We start from the raw sequence: 19,625 nt of genomic DNA, 5'->3' as shown, positions 1-19,625 counted from the left end.
GGGCCCCAGCCCCAGAGTCCCTGATTCAGTAAATCTGGGGTGGGGCCCAAGAATTTGCATTTCTAACAAGTTCCCAGGTGGTGCTGCTGCTGCTGGTCTGGAGACCACGCTTTAAGGACCTGGCTCTAAGCCTTCAGTTATTGCTCCATTGCCTGCTCTCTCCATTGCCTGCAGCATGCTAAGCAGTGTGCTCTGTGCTGGAGACAAAATGTCAAATAAGACATGGCCCCTGCCCCTCTGGGAACTCACAGCCTGGAAGAAGGGGTGTAAACAGTAGCTTCCATATTTTATACAAAGTGCCGCTGTAGAGTTTTGCATGGGGGCAGTTGGAACACAGAAAAGAAGATGTTCATTTCTTGTTGGAGTCCAGGGAAGGCTGCGTGTAGGAGGCAAAATTTGAATGCAAGGGTGAAATGTGGAATGAAAGAAGTTATGTGGAAGGGCATTTCCAGATGTTAAGTTCCCGGATTATGAAAGGTCCTCAGACATCCTCTCACACTCCTTAGATGTTTCCTGTAGTAATAAAGGTTCGACTTCCTGTAGAAGCTGGTGGCATCGCTCTGGTTAATTGGCCTGGCCTCAGCAAAGCCTTTATTTTTGGCTCTCTGGGGCTCTGTTTGGTCAGCGTCTCGTGCATGGTCTGAATATTCTCAGTAGAATGGAATTCTCTGCACAAGCACTTGAATGGAATGTGGAATCGAGAGCAGAGGAAGCAACAGCCTGCTACCAAAATCCTACTCCCCATCCCTGGCACTCAGGTCTCCAAGCTGCCTCAGCTACCACCCCCTACAACAGCCTCACTGTTTTTGTTGACTCTTTAGGAAATTTGGCAGTTCTTATATCATTGCATTTTGTTTAGCCACACACACCCATCAGAAATCAAACTTCCGTCATCTTCAGCCTTCTAGAACACTGCTTCTAGATTCCAGAAGTTAGGGAAAGGGCCCATGAGACCAGTAAAAGGGGTTTCCAAACCACAGCTCTTACACTTGATTCCATGAGGGAGATTCTGCATTGTTACCCAGGCTGTTAACTCTCAGTTAACACATAGTTCAAATAAATGTGATTATTTGTTTTTCTAGCTCAGGCTACTTTAAGGATCCCATTCTAGGGAGGATAAGGGTGCTCTTAAAAGTAGATATATAAGGGCCAGCCATGTGGCCAAGTGGTTAAGTTCGCACTCTCTGCTTTGGCAGCCCAGGGTTTCCCCGGTTAGGATCCTGGGCGTGGGCATGGCACCACTCATCAGACCATGTTGAGGCGGCGTCCCACATGCCACAACTGGAAGGACCCACAACTAAAATATACAACTATGTACTGGGGGGATTCGGGAAGAAAAAGCACACACACACACAAAAGATTTAAAAAAATAATATTAAAAAAAGAGTAGATATATGTCACTAGTGAGAAAAGTGAAGGAGAATACTGGAAAGAGAGAGTGAAATATGAGATTCTAACTATACATTATCTTAGAGAATAATGATGATTGAAATTAAGGTGAATTAATGTCCTCTATCTGCTATTTAAGAAGGCTAGGAAGTATAGGTCATCAAACAGTAACATTGTTGGAGATAATGTTGGCTGACCGCTTCATGTTAAAGATGAGAAAACTAGGGGGCCAGCCCAGTGGTACAGTGGTTAAGTTTGCATGTTCCTCTTCGGTGGCCCTGGGTTAGCTGGTTAGGATCCCAGGTGCGAACCTATGCACCGATTAACAAGCCACGCTGTGGCAGGTGTCCCACATATAAAGTAGAGGAAGATGGGCACAGATGTTAGTGCAGGGCCAATCTTCCTCAGCTAAAAAAGAGGAGGATTGGTGGCAGATGTTAGCTCAGGGCTAATCTTCCTCAAAAAAAAAAAGATAAGAAAACTGGGAGGGAGAGGTAGGTTTCAGACACAGGGCAGATTTTGTCCTTTTAAAAATAAATCATCATTCTCAAGCATCTGTCATTGTCTCTGTAACTGCAACTCCACAGTTGTTGAAGTAAATTAAATTGAGAGCTAATATATGAATCCATATCCTGTTTTTTTAAGCCCTATGATCCTTACAAATCATCGTTTTCCTGAAAAGTCAGGATGGAGAATAGATCTGATTAAGCATTCTCAACTCTAAGCCAATTGGCAAATGAAAATGAAATAATGCTCAACTATTGGTAAATTTCAGGACAGGCCATGTTTGGCTAGTAGCAGTTAGAGCCTCATTTGGCTACGGCTATTCTGAATACTTTGTAAAGACTTGATGCCATTTCATGTGATTTCTCTATCTGATTCTCAGCAAATACAGGTGAGAATACAATGTCACCTGTAGTTCAGATGAATCCTATAAATTCTTGACCAAAAAATTGGAGGATTCTAGCCAAGTTCTTGGCAAAGATATAGAATAGAGACGTTAATTCAATCAAGAACTATTTGTTGAGAAGCTGTAATGCCAGACACTTCTAGACACTAGAGATATGCAATGAAAAAAGAAATTAGGTCCTCATGAAGCTGACGTTCTAGTGGGAGGAGACAGACCATAAACCAAGAGAGATGAAAGGATCATTACTACAATTACCCGCCTCCTAAAAGTGGTTTCTTTGGTGACTGTAGTATAGAATTCCCTACTTCCATTTGGTGGTTAGCAGCACTGGCCTAGAGATGGTGAGTCCTGATGCTAAGTCCTAGCTGTGTGCACGTTAGCTCCTTATTTTTAAGTCGTGGTAATAGTAGGACCTCTTCCTAGAGCTGTTCTGAAGTTTCGGTGAAATCATGTCTCAGTGCTCAGTGCCTACTTCGTTTTAAGCACTCAATAAATGTTGCGGTGATTGCAAGTATTAAGAGCCAGTGGACACCTAAGTAACAAGCCTCCTTCTTGTTGAAAGATTTCAGACGATATGCCATCAAATCTTGGAACATCATAATTTCCCGTAACCCTGATCCCAGAAAGATGGCTTTTGAAACAGAGCAAGGAAAAAATTGATGCCTCTTGACAAGTACCCTCTTTGATCCCAGTACAAGCCAAGTTAAGACAAAGCCTGTTCTGGCTGTATAGAGGTGGAAGCTTTCCTCCTGGGTGAGAGCTGTGCACATGCTGTGTCTGGCTGCTTCATGTTTTTCGGTGCACTGAAGTCTTTGGCTTTGCCTCCATATGAATTACTCCAGGTCTCTTCAGCCTTGGATGTTTGTTTTATTTTGTTTTGGGTCTGAACTCCATGTCTCAGGGCTGGTTTCTACAAGGCATCCCTCTTTCTTGAGTCACAAGAAACTGCAAATGTTTTCTTAAGTGTTGTCTAAGCACTGTTTGCTTTTCTGCAAGTAACTTCATAATATCAAGGTTATTCTGCTCAAATGCAGCATTTGCCATAATGGGAGTAGCGTAATTCCATGGGGAGGATTCTCTCACAGTTCCCAGTGGTTGTTAAACATAGGAGCCATAAGGGGCACTGTGGCAACACTGATCTATAGCTCTCTATATCAATCTTAAATCTCTAAGAATTATGACCAAATGTAGAAAGCTTGACTCCTTTCCTTTCCTCATTCCCAAGAACTTCAACAAGTCCTGTGGAATCTGTATCCAAAATATATCTTGACTATATAGAACAGTCTGCAATTTTTTTTTTAAAGATGGGCCCTCAGGCTGGCCCGGTGGCACAGTGGTTAAGTTCGCACATTCTGCTTTGGCTACCCAGGGTTCGCTGGTTTGGATACCCAGTGCGGACATGGCACCACTTGGCAAGCCATGCTGTGGTAGGCATCCCACATATAAAGTAGAGGAAGATGGACGTGGATGTTAGCTCAGGGCCAGTCTTCCTCAGCAAAAAGAGGAGGATTGGCAGCAGTTAGCTCAGGGCTAATCTTCCTTAAAAAAAAAAAAAAAAAACAAAGATTGGCCCTGAGCTAACATCTGTTGCCAATCTTTATGTTTTTTTTTTCTTCTTCTCTCCACAGCCCCCCAGTACATAGTTGTATATTCTAGTTGTAGGTCCTTCTAGTTCTGCTATGTGGAACACCGCCTCAGCGTGGCTTGATGAGCAGTGCTAGGTCCATGCCCAGGATCCGAACCTGTGAAACCCTGGGCTGCTGAAGCAGAGTGCACGAACTTACCATTTGGCCATGGTCCAGCCCCTGCAAAATTTTTTTTTTTTGAAGGAGATTAGCCTTGAGCTAACATCTGCCGCCAATCCTCCTCTTTTTGCTGAGGAAGACTGGCCCTGAGCTAACATCCATGCCCATCTCCCTCTATTTTATATGTGGGATGCCTGCCACAGCGTGACTTGCCAAGGGGTATGTAGGTCTGCACCTGGGATCCGAACTGGCGAACCCTGGGCCACTGAAGCGGAACATGTGAACTTAACCACTGTGCTACCAGGCCGGCCTGCCTGTAATTTTTAATTAACTTATTTGGTCCACTTATTTATTGTCTGCCTTCCCCACTAAAGTGAAGCTCTTCTTGCACACTATTGGATCCCCAGCAATTGGCCTTAACACAACATGTATGCTTAATGAATATAAATCAATTGTTGAATGAATGAATGGATACATACCTGTTTAGCAAGCTTAGATGCCATGTTGTAACATGTTTATTTTATCTCAAAAAAGATATTGACCCTTACAGGGAAGTAGTCTGTCTAGTTTTCAGCATGTTCTATTACCACATTAATCAAGTGAGATAGAGGTTATATAATTTTTTCACCTAGTGAAACTATAAATCCCCATATAAAGGAAACATATTTGTCCATTCATTAGTCATAAGTTGGCTATTTTCAAAAGTAATTTAGGGGGCCAGCGCCATGGCCAAGTGGTTAAGTTCACGCTCTCGGCTTCGGTAGCCCAGGCTTTCGCCCGTTTGGATCCAGGGCGCGGACATGGCATCTCTCATTAGGCCATGCTGAGGTGGCGTCCCACATGCCACAACTAGAAGGACCCACAATTAAAATATACAACTATGTACTGGGGGGATTTGGGGAGAAAAAGCAGAAAAAAAAAAGAAGATTGACAACAGTTGTTAGCTCAGGTACCAATCTTTAAAAAAAAAAAAGTAATTTAGGATGACCATGAAAGGAATTATCATGAATAAAAACAATAACAATAGCCATGTAAACATCATTGAACCCTCTTGCCAAATAATGATGTTTTCTTGAATCCCACTGTTTGGGCTTTGGGTGTGACCGTGTTTAGAGCAATGGATCAAGCTGAACCACAGGGTTGGACAAACCCAGATTTTAATCCGGGCTCAGCCTCTTACTAGCTGTGTAAAATTGACTCTATTTCTCCACCTCTCTAGCTTACTGTCCCCATCTGCAAATTGCATCAACCTCACAGGGTTAGTATGTGGATTCAAATCTCATGCAAGTAAATACTTATCATTGTGCCCAACACTTCATCATTGTGTCAGTTAACTTTTGCTTTGTAACAAAGCACTCCCAAAACTTAGTGACATTTCACAACAATTATTTATTTAGCTCCTGTTTCTGTGAATTGGCTGGGCGGTGCTCCTAGTCTGGATCAACTCATCTTTGCTGGGCTTTCTCATCTATCTGTGATGGCAGTTGGACGGGCCATTGGATGACCTAGGATCTAGGATGGGCTCACCACGTGTCTGATTGTTGGCAGGCTATCAGCCAAGGTGACAGGAGTGACTGGGCCATGGTCTCTCTCCTCCAGCAAACTAGCTCTGGGTTCGCCACATGGTAGTTGTTGCAGATTTCCCAAAAGCAGCAAGAGAGAGCAAGCTCCAACATACAAGTATTTTTCAAGATTTTGTTTGCCTCACATTTGCTAAATTCCCATTGGTTAAGCAAATCACAAGGCTGGCCCAGAATCTGGGAAGGAAATAACATGTGGCCATTTTTGTAGTCTACCACAGTCATCGTTGTCACCATCATTGTAAAAAACAATATTTGTTGAGTGTTTACTAAGTGGTAGGTGCTGTTCTATTCATATAACATTTATCAAAGCTTGTCTTTCTTACCACAACCTTATGAGGCAGATACTGTTATATCTCAGTATTTGGAGAAAAGAAAACCGAGGCACAGAATGGCAAAGCAACTTATCCAAGGTCACATAGCTGGGAAGCCAGGCAGCTAGGGTTCAAACCAACACTCCAAAACCACACTCATAATAACCATTCTATACTCTCTCCTCTTCCCATTCTGTATATGTGGGATTTTACATGATTGCTTTCTTTTTAAGTGGATGATCTAACAAGATGTTATGGCCTGATGTTAACATGTTCCCTGAGCACTGCCATATCTTCCACTGCTTCATTCACCTTTTAGCATTTTTCCAAGAAGTATGTTGAATTCAGCTCATCTGGTATTGGTATGACTAGCATGTGTTAGTCCAGAACTTAAAAGAAGCTGTTGATCTCTTTCTGGTTCTTTGTGGATGGGGTGTTAGCAATGGTAATGGCAGCTCAGAACTTTATTCTTAGAGCTATTCATCTCTTATTTCTTCAAACAAATTTGAGGACTTGGAAATGAGTAGCTGATAGCAATGCTAAATGATTACCTAATATATACATAACATTTTTATACATTGAGAGCAGAGACCATGGCTTTCTCTCTGTATCCTCGGCAACTAGCACAAGGAAGAGCACACAAAGGGCACATTGGAGGAGCTCAGTACATGTTTATTGTGTGTATCTGCAGCCATGTCCATATCCCACTAAGGCAAGGCTCACAAACACACATACTGATGGTGACCAGATTGGCCAGGTGTGATCACTAGAGAGTGGTGGGAACTGGTACCAGCTGGAGAACTTGTGCCCCATCCAACAGGGGGAAGGTCTAGCCGTTTGACACCACATGGGAATGTTCAGTGGTGCCAGATTGTTCCATTTCTCAGGAGATGCTATAATATCAGATGTGTATGTAAATTTTCCTGATTTCAAGAAAAACACTGTGTGTCAGATGAAGCAGGTCTTTTGAGTAAATCTGGCCCGTAGCTAGCGCATTTGTGACCCCCTACCTTAGGTACTCCTTGGCACCTCTATATTGCATTACAACTGTCCTGAAGGCCTGAGGAGGAATGGGAGGCACAGAATAAGGCAGAGATGGAGCAGTGAGATGATAAGAGAGGAAGGACCCCCCAGAAAGATGGGTGATTGTCTGTTTCAGAGATTTCACAAAGGTCAAGGAAATGAGAATAAGAAAAGGCCATTTGATTAGAGCAAATTATTTCATACAACATTGCGTTCACAGGCTGCGTTCTTAAAAAAATAAAATAAAATCCATGATCAAATAACATGAGAAATACTCAAACACTCAGTTAATCAAAATAAAATGGATTTCTTTACTCTGACCTGTTTGTCTTTAATATTCTAACACGCAATGTAAATCTTCAGAAGAAGAAATATGCACTGAGTTTTTCAAACTTCCATGATCAAGATGTCCCTGTTTCATGTAATCCCTCTAGATCTAATGATTTGAGGAAAACACTTTGGGAAAGCTGGATAAGGGACTGGATGTGACATTAGGAAGCTCTGAAGGCATGATGTGGAAACTGGAATGCATAAGATAATGAGTGAGGGCATAATGAGCCAATGGAGCAGCTTGGCAAGTAAAGAAAGTAGGTCAACCCATTAGTACCTAAGAACTGTCAGCATCTTGATTTTTGTAAAATAAAACGTTTTTAGCATCATTCCTCAGCTAAAAACAAACAAACAAACAAAAAAACAGAAAAAGTGAAGGGTTCCCCACCTCTGATGGATTAAACCTCTTTGCTTGACATTCAAGCCTCTCCTTTATCAGGCCAACTGACCTTTCTAATTTCCCATTTATGCCCTACACTCACTCTCTGCTCTAAATACCCTGCTCTGCTCACTGTCCTTAGGATGAGTTCACTGTTTTCCAACTCCTTCACCCATGCTTACCATGTGCCTCCCCAAGCTGCTCCAAGTAGAGCTGTGCCTCTTTTCCAAGTCTCAGATCTGCCTTCCCTCTGAAGCCTTCCTTGGCCATCAAACCTCACAATGGGTTCTTTTCTCTGAACATCTAGAGCATTTACTTCTGAAGGATTCATTTGAGATTCAGTGTGTTGGAGATTGCTTGTATGACTTGGAGCTGAGAGAAGAAATGCATGTCCTGAGCTCTACAGCTCTCTATCCTGTTTGCCTTCACAATAGACCCAAATAAGGTTAGGATGATATTGTCCAGCAGCATGTAAGAGCAGGTGAATTTCATAGACTATGCTCTGTTGTTCTACAGCCACTTGCTTTTTCTTGAGGATAGAAGAGTCCGTTCTCTTCTTTCTCAATAGTAATAGGTGCCATTTCTAGACACTAGGCTGATCACCTTACATGTATTATCTTGGTGAATCCCACAACATCCCTAAGAATAGGTGTTATTATCTGCATTTTACAGAAGAGGAAGCTGTCTCGAAACATTCAAGTCAGCTTGCTCATGCTCTTGCTCATGAGCAGCTCTCTAGCTGGTCAACGTAGAGCCAGGTATACAGCTCTACACACCTGACCTCAAAATCTGGGCTCTTTCTGTCCCAGCACACCATCTCCATGGCCACATTGGCCACCAGAAATTTAATGACAGAGAATTAAAGCTAAGAATTCACACTCTGCCTTCAAGTGGCAAGTATATAACATTAGGCAAAGGAAGGGAGAATAGAAATCTAGTTATGGTCAGTGCACTTTGAATATCGGGGGGTTTGGGGTACATTCTAGGATCTCCTAAGGACCTAGCACCATTCACTAGGGGTCCTTTTGCGTGCTCGTGGGCCCTGGTTAAGGTGGGATTTGGAGTGTGCAGCGTCATGGAGCAGCCTGCATGGCCTGGAGGGCATGCAGGGGTCTTCTTTTCCCTAGACACTTAGTGATGTCACCAGAGGGGGTGACCTCTATTTGCACCCTATTGTGAGCTCTTTGCTTATCTGTCTTTCTCCCTTACTAGATTGTGAACTCTTTGAGGGGAGAAGCTGTCTTATTTACCCAGGCCTGACCCATGACTGGTACAGATCTTCCTTGACTTACAAGGGGATTATGCCCTGATAAAGCCATGATAAATTGAAAATATTGAAGTCAAAAATGCATTTAATACACCTAAACTACCGAAACAATATCATAGTTTACCCTAGCCTACCTTTAACATGCTCAGAACACTTAAAATTAGCCTACAATTGGGCAAAATCATCTAACACAAAACCTATTTTATAATAAAATATTGAATATCTCATGTAATTTATTGGAGACTGTACTGAGAGTGACAAACAGAATGGTTATATGGGTACAGAATAGTGGCAGGTATATCAGCTGTTTACTTTCGTGATCACATGGCTGACTGGGAGCCGCGGCTCACTGCTGAGAATCAGGAGAGAGTGTTGTACTGCATATTGCTAGCCTGGGAAAAGATCAGAATTCAAAGTACAGTTTCTACTGAATGCATATTGCTTTTGCACCATCATAGTCAAAAAATCGTAAGTCAAACCATCATAAGTCGGGGACTATCTAAACACATAATAACTATTTGTTGATTTGATAAATGAATCACAAGTCAACCGAGGCAAGGTGCTCAAGGTGGCATGATGGAGACAACACAATGTAGTAAACCTTTATTCCACCATTAAAAAGCTAGATTAACTCACCCCAAGTCACCCATTAACTTCCCTGTTGTTTATACACTACCCAGAAGTCTCTGACTTCCCAGAGACCTTGACAGAATCCCAACCTCTCTGCAATAATGTCAAACCTCATAATTTTCAAGCCTCATCTTCTAAATTAGATTGTGAAATCCTGCAGCACAAGAGGTGTGTGTGTTACTCTTTATGCATGCCCCACATCTTTCAACACCGTGCCTCACACAGAGCCAGATCTATATAAATGCATGTTGAGTGATTGCATTGCAATGGACTGGAATTATGATTGGGAACCTGTCCTAATAGTCCAGTCTTCTTGAGATAATTCTTGGTGAATTCAGGTGATAAGGGAAGAGGAAATCAGGATAGTGACAGAGACAGAGCAGGAAGAGTGGGCAGGATCTGTCTACTCATTGGATGAGAGAGGTGAGAAAGGAGGAAGAGGAAAAAGGATTCAGAGACTTTGATCGAAGCTGATGGGTTGAAGGATTACGCCCAAGAGAAAAATATAGAATTTCTCCTTCCCCATGACGCTCCCATCCTCCCTTCAGTTTGAGCGTGGAGAAAAGATTCCTCATGAATGTCAGGCTAAAGTGTTCCTTGGAGGCAGACAGACCTGGGACGATCACTCAGGAGAGCCTGAGAAGACAGAAAGGAAAAGTTTGCCTTTGTCTCTCTGCACAAGAGCTTTGCTGTGCTGAGGAAGACGAGGAAAAGTTTGAGCTGAATAGATTTTTGGTTGGTACAACTTGTAAGTGCTCTGTTTGTTAGCAGGGTTGTTTGAATGGCCCAGTTCATAACTACACATAGCTTTTCCAAATAAATGGTGTCTGTAGAATGTTCAGGTTAATGCATGAGTCCAGTGCGGAAGAGTGTTTGTGCTTAGAGCGACTGAGCCTTCTTTCTTAATAAGTCATCTTGGCATTTTGTCAACAAGTTAATTTGCTTTTCTAAGAAACTAGATTAATACTTCCTGTACTTTGTGTTATTCACAGATCTACACTGCAGTGAGAAGGGGAGAAGGAACAGAAGATACAATTGGATCTCTTCTCCATTTCTTCACAGAGCTCCCAGCCTCCGAGAGAGCCCATGAAAGGATTAGCATTGGTCCGTGCTTAAAGCAATGTGTCCGAGACACCGTGTGTGAGTATCGTGCCACCCTCCAAAGGACTTCCATATCGCAGTACATCACCGGTTCTCTCCTAGAAGCAACCACATCTTTAGGAGCACGAAGTGGCCTTCTCAATACTTTTGGAGGATCCACTGGACGAATGATGATGAAAGGTAATGTCTGAAATTTCACTTTTAACTTTTCCTCTTTGAGTGCAGAAAAGAATCTAAGTTAACATTTATGCATCTCTTGATGGAAAATTGAATTCACTTATCAGCAACTTTAAATAATGGTAGCTGCTTTAAGAGAAGATAAAAGGTAGTTCTTTATAAAAATTCCTTAAGGTGTAAACATTCCACGTAATAAGCGTTAAGATTTTGAATTTCAAAAGAAGTAAATGATTAAAAGGCTATGTTTAATTTTTTAAAAAATTATTCAGACAGGTGGTTTATCCTAGTGGTAGTCCATGACAGATGTCAATTCCTGTGATAAGATGCCTGTAAACAAGTGTAGTCATATGGTGGCAGTGAAAACCAACGGTGGACAGGAACAGAGTAGAATTTAGTTCTCCTTCCTACACAGAATCAATAGGTTCATGTTGAGCAGAAAAGCTAAAGGCCATCTTCCAATGGCTCCCATCTTGAAAGACAAGATAGTCAGGCATCCTGCTGAAAAATGAAAGTCAGTGGAAAATGGAGTCCCTCAGCATTGGAACTTCCCAGCTACTTGCCACGAGTAGCAGACAAGCAGGTCAGAAATGGCAGGGCACCAGAGAACCTCGGAGATCTGTGCACTGCACAGCTGTCACAATCCATTTGGCAACCTTCCCTGGCAGGAAGTTGCCAGCTAGACCAGGACCATGCCGAGCAGCGTTCCGCTGCCTGGGAACTGCCAAGAGCTTGCTCTGACATCCAGCCATTTCTCTCAAGGAGGGCAGCTGTTGTCCCTGCACAGCAAGCCCCAGACCTGCAGCTGGTGGGCCAGTGACCTTCCTCCTTGATCTTCAGCCTCCCCCACTACCACCCCGCCACACACACACCCTACACAGGCCAAAGAGCAGGTGCACACATCCCTGTGTACCACGTGGGTACCATGTTGGGTTTTTTTCTGGAGTCACCCAAACTTTTGTGGATTGGTTATAAATGGTTAATGAAGGAAAACAAGATTTGGGAACACTAATCCAAGAGAATAAAAGACAGAAACTTGGTTTCAAATGTTTTTCATCCATTTAACATATGTTTTTTGAGCCCCTACTAGTGCTAGGTGCTGGGTAGGAAACAGAACGTAGTTCCTCACCTCATGGGGCTTCTAGTCTCTAGGTGGTAAACAATTTCCCCTATGCACAGGATTCAAGATTTCTCTACTCTGATGTGGCTCCTGGTGACTGCCAAGCTTACATTCTCCATCAGTACTGTTCCTGGGAAGTTGGGCTGAGATCGGCATGTGGAGTTGGCATTGGTTCAGTGCTTGTGACTCTATGTGAAGACCTCATCCTGTGAGTTATCAGATACACGCTCTGTGCCCAAAAGTGTGTAGGTGTTATGAGAGATCCTAAGAAATACAAGTCAATTTTCTTGCCTTTAAGTTATTTAGGAGTTATTAATGAGGAGGCCAGGTATGCCTGCACCAAGTATTCAAAGAATCATATGAGACTGCAGAGATTTAAGTGCCGAATAATGTGGAAGTGGCTGTAAGTGTTCAAAGAGTTTGGAGAGGGAGTGACAAATGGCTTGGCCTGAAACATGAGGCCTCAAACGAACAAAAAAAGTCAATAAAAGCCACTTTCTTTCTTCTCCATTAATTGCAAAGGGACAGATCTCCAGCCTGACCAAGGCAGGCTGCCTCCAGTCTTACACAGATCTTTGAGAAGAAAAAAGGAGGCTTCTGGTTAGTGCATTTGTTGCCCTGATAGGAACTTGTTCTCAATTGCTATTTGCACCTCCCTGTTCATATCAGAACTTTGTAGATCACTGTTCCCAGCTCTGAGACTCATTGGACCATCAGTTCATCTGTTATCTTTGAATTGGTGTTTTATGCAAGAATTGGGTGTTTCTTTAACTTTCTGTTTTGCAGCTCTTCATTGGTTTCTGATATCCCTCTGTAAGTAGCTTCTGCTGAATAATACAATTAGCTGGTTGGCTTCTGCTCCAGGCTTACTTCTGTAGCTTGCTCTCTGTCTCTCTTTCTCAATTTCAGTGTCCTCTCTAAAGTCTATATGGTTTTCAAAGTCTATATGTGCTGTAATGAAACATATGTTCTTCAACATGTCGTGGAAGAAAATGCATCAAAAGACCATATGGGCGTTTTAAGTCATGGAATATTTATAGAATCTATAGGGTCAGCATGTTGACTGGTTGGATCTTGAGCTTTGTTGGCCATATACTCCGGCAGGGGGTCTGGAGGACATGCTGCCTGCTGTGACTTGTTTGTCTTCTTTTATTGCTCTCTTGTCCTATGGCATTGAGTTGGCCAACAGCTTTCAGCTCTGTATCACTAATGAAAATCTATGGGAAGTGAATAATACACACTCAGTCCCCAGTTTATAAGTGGCTTGCACTCCAGAAGTTCATCTTCCGGGAGCTGTGTGGAACTTAGAACACTTTCCTGGAAAAAGAGTATTAAACATTGTGATTTGGTTCCCAGACTCTAGTCCTCAAAAAGCTCTTTAACCCATAACACAGTTGAAATCTGCACACTTCCCATGTAATACAGAGAAAAACACGATTATTAGAATGCTGATAATCAGCCTCCAAGAAAAAAGCAATTTTTAACTAAAAATTTTAACTAAAAAGTTAGTTAAAAGACGTTTCTTTTTCAGGGGAAATAATTTTAATTAAGATGTGTAGAGACTTAAACTAAAAATTTATGGAGATTTTGAAAAGAACTTTGGGCCATTTTAAAGATTTTAGATGCTGGCATCTGTAGTTTTTTTGTTAAGGTTAGTTACATTTTGAAACTCATACCAATATGAAAAAATCAGAAAATTATTATCTCAGGAACTATTTTTTATGAGAGGCTTATAAAGGGAATGAAGAAGGGAAGAGAGAGGAGGGAAAGTTTAAAATTCTTTTTCTCAGAGAGAAAGAGTAGGGAAGAGGGTCAAAAAGAGTGACCTCTTCCATGAGAGAGATCATGTCTGAAGCAGATTAAATGGAGTCGGAGGAGGGAAAAAGACAAATACTGTATGATTCCATTTATATGAGGCACTTAGAATAGTCAGAATCATAGAGACAGAAAGTAGAAAGGTGGTTGCTGGGGCTGGTAAGGGAGGGGGAATGGGGAGTTATTGTTTAATAGATATAGCATTTCAATTTTGCAAGATGAAAAGAGTTCTGGAGATGGATGGTGGTGATGGTTGCACAACAATATGAATGTACTTAATACCACTGAACTGTAAAAATGGTTAAGATGCTAAATTTTATCTTTTATGTATTTTACCACACACACAAGAAAAATCAATCAAAAAATTTAAAAAGGAGGGGCCGGCCCAGTAGTGGTTAAGTTCACGCTCTCCACTTTGGCGGCCCAGGGTTCGTGGGTTTGGATCCTGGGCACAGACCTACACACCGCTCATCGAGCCAGGCTTTGGCAGCATCCCACATACAAAATAGAGGAAGATTGTCACAGATGTTAGCTCAGGGACAATCTTCTTCAAGTAAAAAGAGGAAGATTGGCAATAGATGTTAGCTCAGGGCCAATCTTCCTCACATACACACACAAAAAAATTTTAAAGAGGAGGAACAAGTTATGTGAGTCTTTGGTCTCAAGTCTATTAAGATGTTAGAAAGAACTGAGGTTGTGAAAAAGAAATACGAAGACAGTTTTTCATGTGACCTCTGGGTGGACCAGGTCAACTCGTCTTTTGAAGTGGTTACGATTACAAGATGAGGGTTGGAGCAGCCTGCAGTAGGTGAGATAGGAGCAGAAATGTCCAACAAGTTGTTCGTTATTCCCAGGGCAATCACAGGTCAGGAATTGGTAACTCAGGGATTGATTGATCAAGGTTCTGCAGCCTTGCAGCGTTCCCACTGTCGGCAGGGTTCTGCTAGCTCTTCAGCATCTCCATGAGCTTGCACACCCCCAATGGTACAGACGGCTTTAGAAAGACAGCGAACAGTAAACAAACATTCCTGGTTTTCCTGCCTTCAGGACCACCAAGCATGGTCTATCTACTAAGTTGAAATTCTGTCAAATAAGGAGAAACATTTTCTGATATGAGGCGTTGATCAGCAAGGGTGTGCCCTTCTTTACAAAGGTGTGCGATCTCAAAATGGAAAATGGAGAGCTCACACCATGCTTTCAGCAACTTCCACGGGTTTAACAAGTAAGATCTTTCTACTTTCTGTCAGGGTTCCCTTCTCCCCCTCTCCGTTAACCTTGCTTGAATCTCCGGACCAACTGCATAGAGCAGTGGCAGTCAAAAGAATTATTGACTTCAATATTTGGGAAGACATTGTCTAAAACCATCACCTGCTTTTGTTTCTTTTTTTCCAATGTACTACCAACTGAAAATTATAAAAGCAAGATCAAGTAAAAAGGGAGAGAAGAGAGTGAGATAATTGATAGTAATGTAAAGCACTGGAATAGCAAAATTGGAAAAATAAGTAGTGATAAGGAAGAAGATTTTTCAATCTAAGGTGGCTAAGTGTACATATTCTATCAGCTAATATATAAATTTAGTACATTCAACTCAATCTTTCCTTCTCAAATAGTTGCTAAATAAGTTTGTCAACTCAAAGATTAAATATTTACGTATAACCAGGGCAAAGCTGTTACCCGTATTTAGATTATGTCGTAGAAAAGAAAAGTCCACCATTCATTTTTAACCAGCTTAAGTGTGTGTATGTGTATGTATAGACCAGCTATATTAAAGTTATTGGTCATATATAAACCACAAATAGAATAATAATATGAAAACAAAAAATGCCCTACGTATTTAATGTACTTAGAAAATAGGGAATATTTTGTTTCTGATAGAGAGGTCTAATAAATTTTCAACTTATTTTCTTTTACTGCAATAAGAATATTCTATTTGTGTCTTCTCTAAAGTTATACCTTTGAGTATAAAAAAAAGAAGTCGTAATAGGAATGCACACACACATTTGAACTATGTGACTGTACCTCATAAATAATTTTATTTATAAAGGCTGTCTTTGTTGACTTCCTCATAATCAAAACAGTTACCCTACACATTCCTACCAAGCAGAGAAAGGCATATGCATAATTCTAATTCCAAGATTTAAGTTTATTTAAAGAAATCCTCTGACTTAACTAGTTTTGTGACCTTGAAATTATTTTCTCGATGGTTAAAAGTATGCTTTAATGTAATCTGGGGTATGTTTCTCTACCAGTTAATCAACTAAAAAGTATTCGTTTGCTGCCCACTGTGGCCTAGTTGTGTGTCGCCTCTGGGAAGAATGCAAAAGATCACATCTGGAGGTCTTCAGACTTCAACTTGTAAAGTAATGTTTCTCACTCCACAGAAAATGTAATATTAGGTTTCAGGTCTACTGAGCAGCCCTTACTACCCCCAAGGGAGTCATAAATGCTGGGCTACTCAGTTGATAGTGGGGTCTGTAGCACATGGGGCCAGGAAGTTTGATGGGCACAGGACAGAAGCCTTCTGCCTTGGGGCCACAGGTGGTCAGGTGTCATCTAGGAGAGTGACTTCATGCCCAGGTATGGCCAAGGAATGTGGCTCCATGTCTAGGTGTGACCTAAAGATGCTCAGGTGTGACTGAGGAGTGTGTCTCCACACCCCTGCTTATAACCAGGGGGAGTTTCTCGAAAGGGCCAGAGGAGAGCAAAGTCGCTATCTCAAATATTACTGGAGATGCAATGCTTCTTGAGTCAAAGCAATTATGTGTTTTTGGAGCGGGGAAGGAGGGCCAAGTAGAAGAATTACGTATTTTTTTTAATTTTTTCAAGATGACATCCCCATTACTGTTACCCCTGAAAATTTAAACTCATGCATCTAGAAAGAGAAAATTGGGTGTAGGAGAGGTTTAGAGTTGGGTAGAATTATAGTAATACTTGTTAACATTTTTTTATTTCTTGCTGGGTGCCATGTAGTGCTCTAAGTACTTTGCATGCATGATTTCATTGAAAATCATTCAATATTCCAATGAGCGAGGTACTGTTTACTAATGAGAAAATTGAGGCCCAGAGACATTAAGAAACTTGCCCAAGGGTGCACAGGTAGTCAATGATAGAGTCAGTATTTGAACCCAGGCAGCCTGTTGAGCACTTACTGTGTTCCAGGCAATGCACCAAACCCTTATGTGCATTATTTCATTTCATCCTTGTTGTGCATTGACTTGTGTTCCCTGAAAGAGATATTTGAAGTTCCAACCCCCAGTACGTATGAATGTGACCTTACTTGGAAAAAAGATCTTTGCAGATGTAATCAAGTTAGGTTAGAGTGAGCCATAAACCTACCAACTAGTTGTCTTTATTAGAAGAAGAGAAGAGACATAGAGACAGATCCATGTTGGAGTGAACATCATGTGATAATGGAGGCACAGATTGGAGTGATGCACCTGCAAGCCGAGAGATGTTGGGGACTTGGGGCCACCACCAGAAGCTAGGAAGAGGCAAGGAAAGATTCTAACCAGAGTCTCAGAGGGAGCATAGCCCTGCCAACACCTTGATTTTGGACTTCTAGCCTCTAGAACTGTGCAAGAATAAATTTCTTTTGTTTTAAACCATCCCAGTAGTGGTAATTTGTTACAGTGACACTAGGAAACTAAGTCCTTTTCACAATCCTATGAGGAAGAAATTATTAACACCAGGAAACTGAAGCTCAGAGAGGTTAAATGACTTGCCCAAGGTCACACAACCAGTAAGTTTGTGCAGACAGTCCAGACCAAGCTTCTCCAAGGCTCATCCGTCATCACAGCTATGATGGAGATGTGTTTGCAGCTCTCCAATGGCACTGTCCATTTCTGCCTTGTTTTAGTTGTTTTTGGGTTTTTCTAGTCCAAAGCTCTAATGCTCATCCTCCTCTCACACACACCTTGCCTGGCACAGGACGAGGCACAGAACAGACAGTCCATAAACCTTCATGGAATTGAATGGCAGGTATGTTCACAGAATCAGGGAACATATAATCCTTGCTCTTTGATAACACTTAATTGAATAAGATAATTTTACACCCAAAGAAAGAGAACACTAATTTATACTGTAGGTTTATACTTATAAATACTATATATATAAATAATACTAAATATATAAATAAAACACTAATTTATACTGTAGGTACTAGCATATCAAACTCATACAAAATGAAAATGCAAATACATTCAGGACGTTTCCAATTGGGCACAAAAGCCAATTTTCAATGTCTCAAAAGCTGTTATCAGCACCAGGGTCCTGGAATGGTTGCAGGGTTATCTCTGGGGCCTTCCTTACTCCTTGTGTGAACTCCCCTCCCCTCCTTCCAGGTGCCTGCCACCTCAAGAGATCCAGAGCCCTCCTAACTGTACCAGCCCATCCACTCCTCCCTCGCTGCCATGTGAAAACATAATCTCATGTTCTCACTGCAGTGGGTCCCAGCTGGGCTTTGTGAAGAGAGTGACCTGATGGGTTAGAATAGAGACCTGGAGTGTCGAGTGATGAGGGAAGCTCCCTCTGGAGGGCTAGGGACCCATGGAGGAGCTGACAGTAACTGGCAGAGGGAATGGGGCACACAGGTGCAAAGGTATGAGACGGGAAAAGGCAAGATGTGTTCAGGGAACTGCTGGTTTTTACGAGGCTGTTCTGGCCAAAGCTTGGGGAGTACAGAGGGAAAGCAGGGAGGCATGGGGCTGGGGCTGCGGGAGAAAATCGGTCTCCAGGGGGCTATCTTTCATGAGAGCTTGGATTTTACTTTGTAAGTAATGAGAGGCACTAACAGGTTCTAAGGAAGGGTGTGACGTGATCAGGTTGAGTCTTTAGAAAGATCCATCTGGCTGCAGTGTGGGATGGCGCTTCTCAGAGTATCATCCTTAGCCCACCTGCATCAGAATCGCCCAGCGTGGGTGTTCAAAATATAACTTTCTGGGCTTCACCCCCCAGACCTACTCAGAGTCTCTGATACTTCAGGTGAGTAAGCTTAGTGTGGAAGGTGGATGGGGGGACAGGGCTGTGAGAACTGGAGGCATTTGGGAGGCTGCTGCTAAGGCATGTTCCTGGTAGGGTGCTGGAGGCCGCCCCTATATACAGTCTTCAGTTAGGTTTTCCTTAGGGCCCATGCATCAGGCCATTCATTCATTCGTTCATTCATTTAACGAAGATTTGTTGAGCATCTGCGTGTGCCAAGCACTGTGCTAGGCCCTGAGGATAAAACGGTGAATAAGATATGGTCTTAACCTTGAAGGAATTCGCCTGCTAGTGGAGGAGATGGACAGATAAGCATGCAATTTTAGGATGGTATAAATTTTATAGTTGAGATAAGCACAGGCTGTCGGGGCTCAGAGGGAAGTCCCTATACCACACTGAGTGAAGTCTGAGGTTTCTAAGACCACTTAAGAGCCTGGAGAAATGGGAACACCTGTTAAACCAAGGAAAACACTCCCCTACCTGTATTATGAAGCTTCTGTTTCTACTTCAGTCTCTGCTGAGATCATCTCTCTTCCCCCCATAGCGGAAAAGATGCTAAGTGTTTATTCCTGGGGTTGGGAGCAGTGTCTAAAAGTCTATGGTTGGTACGAAATTTACTGCTCAAGTTAAAATTTGTACATTTTTATGACGATGCATTACTCATTACAATAAAATTAAATGAGATTTTTCAGCACATGTAACTAATCCTTTTGAGTGTTTTTAAATTGTTTATTCTTTTAAAGAATAAAAACTCATTTAAATGAACTATGAAAATTCTTGTCCATGGGAACATTTATATAACATAATGGAATATGCTTATAATAACATGGGGTCTGTAGCAAATATTTAAGAGGAAAAAGAAGATCTCAAG

At 42.0% G+C, this 19,625-nt stretch overlaps 1 protein-coding gene across 4 annotated transcripts in view; it reads left to right on the top strand.

Annotated features, from left to right (window-relative positions):
* PLCE1 (phospholipase C epsilon 1) overlaps positions 1–19,625 on the top strand; it is a 293,833-nt gene that overhangs the window by 119,268 nt on the left and 154,940 nt on the right. For all 4 annotated transcript variants that reach the window (XM_044753870.2, XM_044753862.2, XM_044753858.2 and 1 more), the window contains one exon: positions 10,560–10,848. In XM_044753870.2, the coding sequence (XP_044609805.1) occupies positions 10,560–10,848 (289 nt within the window). The remainder of the gene's footprint in view (positions 1–10,559; positions 10,849–19,625) is intronic.

This window comes from Equus asinus, chromosome 2 (genome assembly GCF_041296235.1).
Source record: "Equus asinus isolate D_3611 breed Donkey chromosome 2, EquAss-T2T_v2, whole genome shotgun sequence".
Lineage (NCBI taxonomy): Eukaryota > Metazoa > Chordata > Mammalia > Perissodactyla > Equidae > Equus > Equus asinus.
The sequence above is the reverse complement of the archived record's forward strand: the minus strand, read 5'-3'. Positions and strand labels throughout refer to the sequence as shown.